Here is a 12266-nt window from a genome sequence, read left to right on the forward strand (position 1 = left end):
GTCGCAGGGGGTGCAGGAGGGGGTAACCCTCCTCCCGCTGAGTGTTTAGACGTGCAGTCAACTTCTTTGATGGGCCATTAATGCCTTGGTGCTGAAAGAAAATAAAGGAAAATGAGTACATTCAGGATATGGGAGGGATGAATGGCTAGAATAAGAAATTACAATTGTATTGTTCCCGGAGGCATATTAGCCCATTACTCCCCACTTCTACATGAGCCAACCTAAACAACCAATCACTGTGAACCAGCCAAACCAAATAACCAATCACCAGGAATGAGTAAATCCAAACAACCAATCAGGTTGCGAATGGTGCAGATTTGGGGAGTGATATAAATATATGCTTCCCGGAGACTATAGCTTTAGTATTGTGATAAAATACATGTTTTAATTAGGCATGCGTGTCTATAATAGGTGTCTATAATAGGTGTCTTTGTATAGGTGTGTGCTGTATTCATATAAACACCCTTTCTTGTTGCAGATAAATAAACATGCTTTGTATCTCTTTCAGGATTGTGATGTTGTAGCCCCAGACATGACCCCACAGAAGGCCAGCTGGGTTTCAAATGATGATGAAGATAATGATTCAGAGCAGAGAGCCATTGTGCACAAACGAAGGGGCAAATTGTTCAACTAAGTTTTTTTTTTTTTAATTACTGTGTTCGTTTTACAATTGTGGCAGCATTACGTTAACAACCTTGTGTGTCGTTAATCTGCCCTTTTTACCATTCAGTATTGCAGGTAGTTTACAGTAATTTATATACTTCCGATCACTGGTTCACTTCAGGCACACTTACCTTTTTTAGCTCTCTCCAGATCTTCCCCACAGCACTGGAACCTTTGCCTTTCATGATGGGGAGAACGAGGAAGAGGGAAACTAATCCCAATACCCTGACTGCCTTTCTTCTGCAATAGGGAATATCCAAGCTGGCGTCCGTCCTATGCATCCCTGCGGGAAGACATCCAGGCCTTGAAACAAGCAGCCAATCTTCCGCACTTGCAAGCTGCTAATTGTGTTCTAACTTCAGAATTGCCACAAGCAAATGATACAACCTCTGATTCTCCATCAGGAAAAATATATATTCAGCCTCCAAACTTCAGGCAGACACCTCTTATCAGTGAACTCGGCCCATCACTAAAACCTGAGGAAACTGCTGTCTGATCTGAGGCGGTCCATTCAGAAGGACATTTCATCTGCTTTTAATACTCTTCAAAATTAATTATCTCAAATTGGAAACAGAACAGCACACTTAGAAGAGAAGATGGATGACTTTCCTGAGACGCGCGATCAGTTAGTAGATGCACATAACGATGCTGAAGATGACGTTAAAATTAAAAGCTGCAGACTTGGAGGACTGCTCAAGACGGAAACATCTAAGATTTCAAGGGATCTCTGAAAGTACTGATGCAGATGCCTTGAATGATTCTCTGATTTCTTTGTGACTCTTCTACCTAACACTGAACAAAGGTACCTTCTAATAGATGGAGTATATTATATACATAAGTCTATGAGAGTGTCCCCAGTGTAACACCCAGAGATGTTATTGCTAGGCTCCACTTCTACCACTTTAAGGAAATGATTGTTAAAACTGATGCTACTGCCAGAACGCTTTCGCAATAGCAGTCTTCACTGACTTAGCCGCAACATCTGAATAGATGTTAGATAGGTAATTTGCGCCACCCACAAAAGGGCTAGGAGACCAAACCGTCCCATATAAATAAGGATATCCCATCCAACTAATTAGTAGTAGACGTGGTGTTTCTCATATTTTGTTTTTCTCCAAAAGATGCCATCGGCTTTCTTCAACAATGATAGTTGATTCCGCTGGGTGAAGATATAAGATTTCCTTTAATAAAGGCAAGGCCGATACATGCTATGATGGGAGAGCTAAAACTGGTGAGCGGGCACACAAATCAAACGTTTCTACACCCGTTCAGACGGCATAGGTCCCGGCGCATATACTGGGTAACTTAGTATTCCATATCCTTGGGTTGTTATCTATGGTAAACCACCTTAAAGGGAAATTGCTTACATTTTACTATAGATACTATGGACTTTTTTTTTTATTTTCTCCATCATTAATGATAAAGGCCTCAAGGGCCCTTTTTAGAGATCACTTGTATGGCAGGAGGCTAAAGAATTAAAAACTGATGTTATTTGTATCCAAGAGACACATTTGAATCAGGAAGATACTTTTAGGTTAAACCATTAAAATCTTTCGACATGTATTCTCTGCACGGGCTATAGACAAAAGAGGTGTCACTATAGCAGTTAGAAATACAGTAGCCTTAATTACTGTAATTACTTGACTCTAATTGACAAAGAAGTCAGATATGTAGTCTTGGTATGTTCGTTAAATATCACATAGACCTTTGTGTCTTCTTGCGCTCCCAATATATATCTATATACATTTGTAACAGACCTGTTTTACATTGGTCTGCTCTATAAAACAAGCCCACTGCTGATTTGCAGAGATTTTAACAAGATTCTCTCAGTTTTTAGATAATTTCAAATACGCAAAATGACTCAATCTTATTAAATGCCCTTCCTTAAGAAGACTTATATGATGCATGCAGAGTAAAGCAAGATTCGGCATGCAACTATACATTTTATGCCAATACTCACAAATCCTATTCTAGGGTTGATTTGATGATAGAACACAAGTGTCTCAGAGAATTACTGCCTCTCACATAGGATCTACCCCCTGGTCTGACCATGCCCCAGTTTCCTGCTATGTATCTGAACAGTGCAACCAAACCCCTAAACCCCCTTTCGAAATTATATATTTATCTGCCAACCAACCCTAATTATAAAAGGAAAAAAATAAAGAACACTCTGATAGAATCCTTTTTTTATTAAATGATAGCTTAGGAATTTCACCCAATACTTTATTAATCATTTCTATAATTGTCAGCCCAAGAATAAACAGCCAGACTTTCTAAAACAATCAGTAACAGACTATCTTACTACGGGTGGCTTCCCACGAGCGTGTTTTTGTTCGTACATACGTGCGTACATAAGTCCGCACCCATGTACATGCAAAAACACTCGTGAATGCAGGTCCGTGCATTGTTTTCAATGGAGCCACGGCTGAAAACAATGGTCTTCTGGCACCCCTGCATTGTTTTTCAGGGAAGAGCTTTACATATAAGCCTAAGCCCTTCCCTGAAAAACAAAAATTTTAGTGTATTAAAACTTACCTCTCCGCTGCTGCTGTGTGGCAGATGTTTCCTTCATCCCCGCTAGTAAAAAGAATTCCCTGCTGCTACATCTGACAGCTGTGGTAGAGGATTCTGCTGCCTGCACCCCTTCAATTCATTTCTGGGAAGGGCTTAAAATATAAGACCTTCCCTGAAAATCCAGTAAAAGTGCTGTAAAAAACAAAAAAATACTCCCTTGCTTCAGCTGTTGGAGCTCAGTCTCTGTGTTCTTCTGCTGTCCCCTGCACTGTGGTGCTGATCTATCAGCAGGCGGGGATTAAAAATCCCCACCTGCTGAAAGAGCTGAATGTGATTTGGCCGAGGTGCTCAGCCAATCACAGGCAGCGTTCTAAGGGATTTTAGGGAATGCATTGTGGCTAATAGACGCGTGTTTTTGTGCATGTGTGCGCACAAAATACACGCTGGTCTGAAGCCACCCTTAGAAACCTCTACATGAAAGCAATTTATCTGCACTATTATATAATGATCTGAAAGGCCTAAGATATCAACTTTACCAACTATACCAATATAATATTAGGAACTCGCTGGCTAAATTCTATTGCCAAGGAGATGGAACAGGAGCCATTTTATCCAAAAAATTAAATACTAAAGCTTGTAAACAAAAATACATTTTTTTTATCTACTATGCAAAAAAAGTAAGTTTACCCCTAGAAATCTCTTGCGCCTTTTTTAGTTCTTTAAAAAAAAAAAAAAGTCCCCCAGTCCGGATGGACTTTCAAGTGAATATTATAAAACTTTTAGGCCTCCTTCGCGCAATTTTGTAGCGTTGCTACAATGCTACAAATCGCATGTATGAGAAGCCCATGGTTTCCTACGGGTTCCTTCACATATGAGATGTTTTGTAGCATGCTACAAAATGACACACAAACCTCGCAGGTCCGGCGATATTTCCCCTCGACACGCTAGGTTTTGTAGCCCATGTTTCTCTATGGAGCCTTCCTCCCTGTTGCATCGCATCGCACGAAAATGCGGTTTGCATGCGATGCGGTACAACTTTGACAGTAGCAGATGCTACAAAGTCACGTGATTTTGTAGCGTCACATGCGACTTTGTAGCGCTACAAAATCGCGGTATTGCTGCGAGAAAATCGCTGCGATATCATACGGTGCAGCAATGCCATATCACAGCAATTTTTCTTGCAGCGATGCGGTGTTGCCCGTGTGAAGGAGGCCTAAATTATGTTTTCCTCACTTGACAAAGATTATTTACATCTGTTGTGGGTTATCACCATTTTTTTAATTAGTTGCACAAGTGTTTCACCAATACATATGCGTTTAAGGAATAAAGGTGTTTTTTTTTTTTTTTGTTTTTTTTTTTAAACACTCTTTCTCCAAAACCTATTTTATACTATTATTTAGGTGGTTTAAACGTGGCAACAGCATTGACTGGTGTATATATTAAAGTGGTGACCGGTAACCCACAAGTACCCTGATGGGAACTCTGGTAGCATCCATCAGCATATGCTTCAGGCTTTTCTAGTTACACCACCTACACCAGGGAAATGACCAGATAGACCAAGTAATGTTCAGCCCATCCCCCTGTTACATACAGATCTAAAACTTTCCTTTAAATTCTTAGCAGTTAGAATCACTGATATTGGTCATACTAAAAAAAATGGTTTAGTTCCTCTTTTTCAATTAGAGGCTTATCTTTAAGCTGCTGCATCTTTCTGAGTTAGAACACCAGGATTCTCCTTCCTTTAACCCAAAAACTGGAAAAGGATCTGTGGATTGCTATTTCCCCAGACTAATGGTTAGAACTAGAGATGAGCGAGCATACTCGGTAAGGCGATATACTTGAGAGAGAGAGAGCATCGCCTTTTTCGACTACCTGCTGGCTCGTCCCTGAAGATTCAGGGGGGCCGCGAGGGTGAGCGGGGGGTTGCAGAGGGGATCGGGAGAAAGCGGGATCTCTCTTACTCTCCTCCCTGCTGCCCCCGCCCCCCCCCCCCCACGACTCTTCAGGAACGAGCCAGCTGGTACTCGAAAAAAGCGATGCTCTCAAGTATATCGCCTTACCGAGTATGCTCGCTCATCTCTAATAAGAACCCTTTTGTTATAATGTGCACAACGCCTAAATGTGTGAACTAACTTGAGATTTCTAGAAATACATATTTTATACATGTTATTTTACGCTTCCTTTAAACTTACAAGAAATGTCCCTTACGTCAGAATCCCGAAAGTTGATGCTGCAACAATCCAATTGCAGATATGAAACCTATTTGGTGGGAATGTAAAGTAATATCTAACCTTTTGGAAATCTGTTATCACAAATATGTGATTATAATGGATCTCTCACCCCCTTACATTGCCTGTTATCAATTTGATCTGGATGATTTTCGACATGAGCATAAAAATTCTGCAATCGCAGCTATCAGATTAAAAATTGCCCAGTGTTGGGTGGATCGTAGACCCCCTTCATTACCTGAAATCATAAATAGTATCAATGCCAGTTGTTGCTTATCTAGCTTTAACAAGCTTTCTCCATTTGTTTACAATTTGGGAATGTATGGGCCTTTATTACCCATACTACACTTTAAATCATGACTTTTTTTTAATGTTTGCAAATCACTTCTGATTTTGTTGGTTTAGGCCAGGCATTAAAGTGGCCTTCCTGTCTTAGGCCTCATGTCCACGGGGAAAATCAGGCCTGCTACGGATTCTACATGGAGAATCTGCAGCGGGTCCCTCCTGCCCCGCGGACATGAGCGCTGCAAATAGGAATTTAAAAGAATTTACTTATCCGGAGCGGGCAGGGAAAGTCTTCTCTTCCTCACGGCTGGATCTTCTTTTTCGGCCGGCGGATGAACTTGTCACGCTGGCGGCACGTCGCCGACGTGCCGCGCGCATGCGCCAGGCACATCCGCCGAGCCGAAGCAAGAAAGATCCGGCCGTGAGGAAGAGAAGACCTTCCCCGCCCGCTCCGGATGAGTAAATTCTTTTAAATTCCTATTTTAGGTCTCCCGCGGATCCGGACGGCTTCCATAGGCTTCAATAGAAGCCCGCGGGAGCCGTCCCCGCGGGAGACCCGCACGAAAATGGAGCATGGTCCAGATTTTTTCATGCTCCATTTTTTTTTTTATTCCCTTTTATTGACCATCCGCGGGTATTTATCTACCCGCGGGTGGTCAATGCATCCCTATGGGGTGCGGATCCGCGGGCAGGAGAAGAGTTAAAATCTGCTGCGGATTTTAATTCTTCTTTTGCCCGTGGACATGAGCCCTTAGGGCCTTCTAAACGGGCCACTAATCGTTCACTATAAATGCAGGCACTGATTGAACGATGAATGAGAATTAATTTGCTCGTCGTTCAGTGTCTACACATCCAAAATTTGAACAAGGGATCGGCCCATGTGAGCCGGCAGCCGTTCACTTATGAAGGACTGCCTGTGTACTGTGAATGGAGGAAGGTGGGACGGAATGATCTGCAGCCCGCTGTGCCTCTATTCAATAGCGATGATCGTTCCTGTGTGATTACCACTGAGATGACCTGTCGGGCATCTGCTCCCGTCAAGTAGGCTTGCCTAAAAGCACCCTTAGAAAGTGATGGCTGGAATATGCCATTACTTTTGTGAACCGTGGGGTCTTATTGTAGGCCTGCACCAATCCTGGGACTGCAGCTGTGTTGCAGTTTACAGTACAGCTGGCGACCAAGAGTGCCACTGTGCAGGGAGAAGCTGTGAGGCAGAGACTGCCTAATATCTGAGCCGTGGCCCCTTCATACTCAGGACCGGACTGCATTAACCAAGCCTACAGAGATGCAATCACCTTTTAATAGGTTATGATGTCTTTTCCCTTAACATGGAGGGAATAGCTTATTTCTTGCCCGGATACACTCGCTGCAACACTGGAAAATGCAAAAAGTGTGTGTGCGCTTTTTATTTAGCTTTTTTATGTTTTATTTTAATTTCTAGAGGGTTTCTACATTTAGAGTTATCAGACCAGATAAGATCACGAGGTTCCTAGAGTTATAGGTCTGCATATTTTTTTTAACTATGAAGGTTTTTTTGGTTAAAAATTATACTATATCGAATGTAAAAAAGATTCCTATAACATAATATTGTTACATGCTTTTTATTCTGCTTTTTATTCTTGTTTGCTTTTGAAGTTTTTTATTCTTGCATAAAATGGCGCATTACTCTGCATTTCTTGTGTTTTTCTGCTCCTTTCTCCTACAATTAAGTATCCACCTCTGTTAGTGTCCCACCAATGTGACTGATCTTTAGGTAACCATGACAATTCTGTTGTGCTGTGTTGGAATGCATGTACTTGTTTGCCATCCTCCTACATCATATTTGCCCCTTTGTAACCACAAGTAGAATGGTTTAAGTGCATGCTCCTAATACCCCATGGGGTATCACTATCTGCCCATTCCCATCAGGCTTACCAGTGATGATACCATAGTGTGTGGTTTCTGCTGAACGCTAGCACTTAGTGAGGGTAGGGGGGCTGCTCACTGTTGAGCAGCACAGGTATATATGGCCCATCAATGTTCCCCTCTGTAAAGCTGAGCATTCGCAGAGGTACGGGAAAACTCTGGTCAGTAAACCTTTACCAGAACCTTCTCCCTGACTGTTAGTCATTAGAGATGAGCGAACGTACTCGGTAAGGGCGATTTCGCAATCGAGCACCGCGATTTTCGAGTACTTCACTACTCGGGTGAAAAGTACTCGGATGCGCTGTGGGGCGGGGGGTTGCAGAGGGGAGTGGGGGGGGGTAGCAGCGGGGAACAGGGGGGAGCCCTCTCTCTCCCTCTACCTCCCACTCACCCACAGCGCACCCGAGTACTTTTCACCCGAGTAGTGAAGTACTCGAAAATCGCGGTGCTCGATTGCGAAATCGCCCTTACCGAGTACGTTCGCTCATCTCTATTAGTCATTTAAAAAAAAAAAAAACACAAAATACATTTTACACTTTTTTTTGGTCTAGAAATACTAAATGCTACACATCACATGCATTGTAAGAATCATGGCTGAAGGTTGGTTGTTGCGACCTAATTACCAGTCTGGGTCGGGTGCATTTCATCTACTGGCCACTACCGAAAGGTATGTGTTTGAAAAGAAAAAACATTCTACAGTCTTAATCAGTTCTATTTTATAATTGTGCTTAATTTCTAATTGCTAATATAGTATAGTCAATCTAATATTATTAAACTTGCTCCTAAGATGGCCATCCACAGACAGCAGCTGCACCTCTGCAGCTATTTCCCATGAACAAACAATAATGAAGCCCGTTGAAATCAAACATGTCCAATACCTGCCATCGGGGGCAGTTGGGACCCCCTCATACAAGTTAGATGATCTGCCAGACCTCCTGAAATGTCATGCAGCCCGCACACACTAGACTAATTGTGTTGTTTTGACAGCTGAAATTTACCAATGAACGATTGTTTTCGTTGTATGGAGAGAAGTTGGCCGAGTCTGAAATGTTCATCCGAGAGTTGGATGAACAGTCTTTCTCCGAAAGAATGTTCCCATAAAGCTCATTAGTCTGTTACCCGGTGTCATTGAGCATCTATGGCCAGTTTGAACAACAGTAATGGCCAATAGGGAATAAAATGTGTGGCTGCATCTGCAAAATGTATCGTTACCAGGTGATTGTTTAGCCATCAACCTGCAGGGTAATCAATTATAATTTTAAAGTATCCCCATCCAGAGATGTCGAGATACATCTACTGGGGGAAATTGAACAAAACTTGGTAATTATACTGTCCAGAACATTCAGAAGTGGTCTATGTGGGGCGGAGGGTGTTCAAAATGGCTGCTAGCGTATATGGTCGTCTATGATGTGGGGCCTGCCAAAATGAACTAGTTCAGTTGATGTTCATCTATTATGTATGGCTACCTTTTAGACACAATAACAGTTGGCTGTTGAAATTCAACATGTTCGACATCTGCCTCCATTAACAAATTAATCTGTCACATCCTATTGCTAAGCCTATTAATAAAATGTTTAATAATGTGAGAGCTTTCCTCCCCACAGCAATCTTGAGTCCTATGGAGCTGTAGAGACACTCATAGAGGTGCATTGGGCTCCAATGTTCCCCTTAATACTTTCTTTCATGCAGTTACATTGAGGGTCTGCCCCCCCCCCCCCCATCTGAATATGAATCTAATAGAAAATACATTGCAGCAAACTTAATCACATGCCGTATTAAGGAAGTATTCGCCCATGGAAGAGCTCATAGCTTCATGTTATGAACGGAAAGGGGCTCTGTGGTTCTCTGTAATGGGTCTCTTTCACCGCCCAAAAGGCCAAGGGGGGCTTTAAAGTGTGAGCTCTTGTCTTCTGCTACAGACCATATGCTACAAATAAGTATTATATATGCGGTATATAATGTGCCGCTCGTGACTCTGGCTTATTGTATACAATCATTTTCTGTAGCTCCTTTTTTCTGTCCTATGACTTGATGACTATAAACCTTTTACTGCTGCCTATAAGGGACAATATATAAATGATATTCATTATAGTGGATAACCAAAGAATCTGTGTTTAATGGATTCCTTCCCACATTGTTGGTTTTATTGCTGTTCTATTTTTTTTATAGTGATTGTTGCATTTTATATTCTAAAACAAAAAGACCTAAGATTGTAGCCAAATAAAACGAGGCACCTTACCAAACCTTTGTCTTTGTTTTCTGTTCATTCCGTTGGCCTACGTGTCATAGCGGCAGGAGATTCTCAGACTTGATCCACCCATAGAGTTCCGATGAATTGTCCCCATCTAATCCCTCCAGGTCCCCAGCATCGATCAGCTGGACATCTTCCCTACAGTGGCCGTGGTTCATGGAGGCCATTCAGATAAAACTTGCAGTGAAAAACTGTTATCGACATGGAGGCTCTAATATACAAGGAAGATGGCAGATAACCTTACAATTTGGTCAAGATGAGGATTAGTCTTTGTGATAGCTTTCAGTAGATTAGATTTACTACATCAGCATATCAGATCTGTAGGTTGTGTGTATGTATGGATGTGTAATATAGAATTTTTTTTCCAACAACGTGGTTTACTCGGCAGAGGGTCTTATACAGACACTTTCATAAATAGTATCCAGAAAATGACATAAGGCTTACAGTATAGTCTTGCTTCACTAAAGGGGTTATTCAGTCAGCCAAAATACCTAACCTGATCCAGCAGTAGTGACAATGCCACTTCCGGTTTGGTCCCAACACCGGATCACTTGGTTACAAGTTTTCCTTCACCTTTCCATTGTCTGATGTTTTTGCAGGGGGCTGGTTGTTTGTACCATTTCAGTAATGGAGTCAGCCACCGTAGGCTGATTGTGCTTGAGGTGCTATTACACAAGTGCCGGCACTCCATGTTTTCCTGACAATTGCTGGGGTGACATGGTAATCCGTGCTCCAATAATAGCACCCCTACAGTGTAGAATCACATCTGAGAACCCTGAGCACAACCCATTGGAAAAATTATCTAAAAGTTTCTTGCACATCATCATAAATGTGGTACAAAGCATCTAAAGAATATTCAATAGTAAATCTCCATTGTGTGCCCCTCTCTTGGTCCCCATCACAATATTACAGCTCTATCCTCTTTATTCTGGTTAAAAAAAAAGCAAACACTTGCTCAACTTTTGCACATTCCTCAGGCTCCTGACTGTATCGTCTTACTTTCAGGTAGCGCCAGTACATGCCGGACATGTGACGGGCACTGAGCAAGCTTTAGTTTGAAGTCCCTAAATTCAGCTTATTCTCTTGCATGCACCACTTAGTGTTCTGCCCCTGCATGGCATCAGCCAGCTCTCAAGGACTACGACCTGATGTGTATCCAGAAAAGCAAGCTTGCCAGTTAGATTATGTGGACCCCATACAGTCAAATAGTCAGGGCCCCTGAACATCTTTTACGCTTCTATTCCAGTTTGTACCCCACTGTGAGCATGTGGACTGTTATTGACCCTGACAGCTGTAACCACTGTAGCATCCTAAAGAAAGTTAATCCCCTGTCTGTGGACTCTTTATTACCAACAATCAGATTCACCGCAGAGGATGGACCGGTGGCGTCACACGTGACACAAAGGACTAAGGTAATCCATTACTGGGTTCCCCTGTTTAATAGCCTGCCCCTTGGACGTGTCACCGGTTACCCTCTGGGTGGGAGATGGTAGAGCCACTGTGACAAGGCCCAAACTCTACCCCGCTGTCTCCTAGGCTGGGGCCTGCTCCTCGGACGCTGCAATGTCATCTGTGAGTCACTGGCTCCAACTCTACTGTAGTCAGTCATAGGCTACAGAGTGCCTGTGCAGAACTGCAGATATCCACCTACTATAGGAACATTATTTGCATAACCATGTCACTCATACGATGCTAACCGGTTCGCTCCACCTGTTTTCTGGCTGTCTGTTAGCCCCACCTCTGCTATTAGTTTTACTTACGCATTTAGTTTCACCTATACTGCTAGCTACATCTGCATTCCTAGAGCCCTAGCTTTTATTAGGGATAGCTTTTATCCCTAGGTTAACCATAGCCATAGGTTCACTACCACCTGAACCAGTTATATGTAGAGAATTGCTATTTCTTAGTGTAGACTAGAAACAAATACAAAAAAGTAAAAAAAAAAAACAGCATTGTGTCCAAACAACAAATACAGGTTTGCCGGCAGAGTTCTTGATTAAAATCGCAGACTTCCAATGCAGTCCAAAAAGTGCTTCATTATTCACACAGGTAACGATGCAATGCTTCAGCTCATGCTATGGAGCATTTGTCAAGTGAGTAGACCCTTCCCTTCAGGTGCAACAAGCTCACATTATAGGTGAGGAATACACTGAGCCGGTGCTTGCAGAAATCGCCATCCAGCTTGCTCTGTCTGAGGGGGCAGATCTAAAGTGTCGGCAATGTGATGGAGCCCAGTGATTGTGAAAGTCATGTCCCTGCACGAAGCTCTGGATATAATGTGTCACATGACTGGGGGGTCAAAACAGTCTTCATACCAAAATGTAAAACCTTCCTACGGTGAGCAGACAACCCGTTAGTAAAGTTTATTCTACAAAAGGTGCACTTTTTTGTGTTTTTTTTTTTTTTTGTAAATCATTTGC

The 12266-nt window shown here is 42.5% G+C and overlaps 1 protein-coding gene and 1 long non-coding RNA gene across 2 annotated transcripts in view; both read left to right on the plus strand.

The window, feature by feature from the left end:
- The window catches only part of SAMHD1 (SAM and HD domain containing deoxynucleoside triphosphate triphosphohydrolase 1), a 42651-nt gene extending 37812 nt beyond the window's left edge, over positions 1 to 4839 (plus strand). The window contains exon 16 of the mRNA XM_066586824.1: positions 509 to 4839. Within this exon, the coding sequence (XP_066442921.1) occupies positions 509 to 634 (126 nt within the window). The 3' untranslated portion in view covers positions 635 to 4839. The remainder of the gene's footprint in view (positions 1 to 508) is intronic.
- A 378-nt stretch (positions 4840 to 5217) lies between these two features.
- LOC136587812 (uncharacterized) lies at positions 5218 to 7801 on the plus strand. The gene is made up of 2 exons (XR_010787496.1): positions 5218 to 5841; positions 6446 to 7801. It is a non-coding gene; the product is annotated as an uncharacterized lncRNA (long non-coding RNA).
- The last annotated feature ends 4465 nt before the right edge of the window (positions 7802 to 12266 follow it).

Source organism: Eleutherodactylus coqui, chromosome 13 (genome assembly GCF_035609145.1).
Source record: "Eleutherodactylus coqui strain aEleCoq1 chromosome 13, aEleCoq1.hap1, whole genome shotgun sequence".
NCBI lineage: Eukaryota > Metazoa > Chordata > Amphibia > Anura > Eleutherodactylidae > Eleutherodactylus > Eleutherodactylus coqui.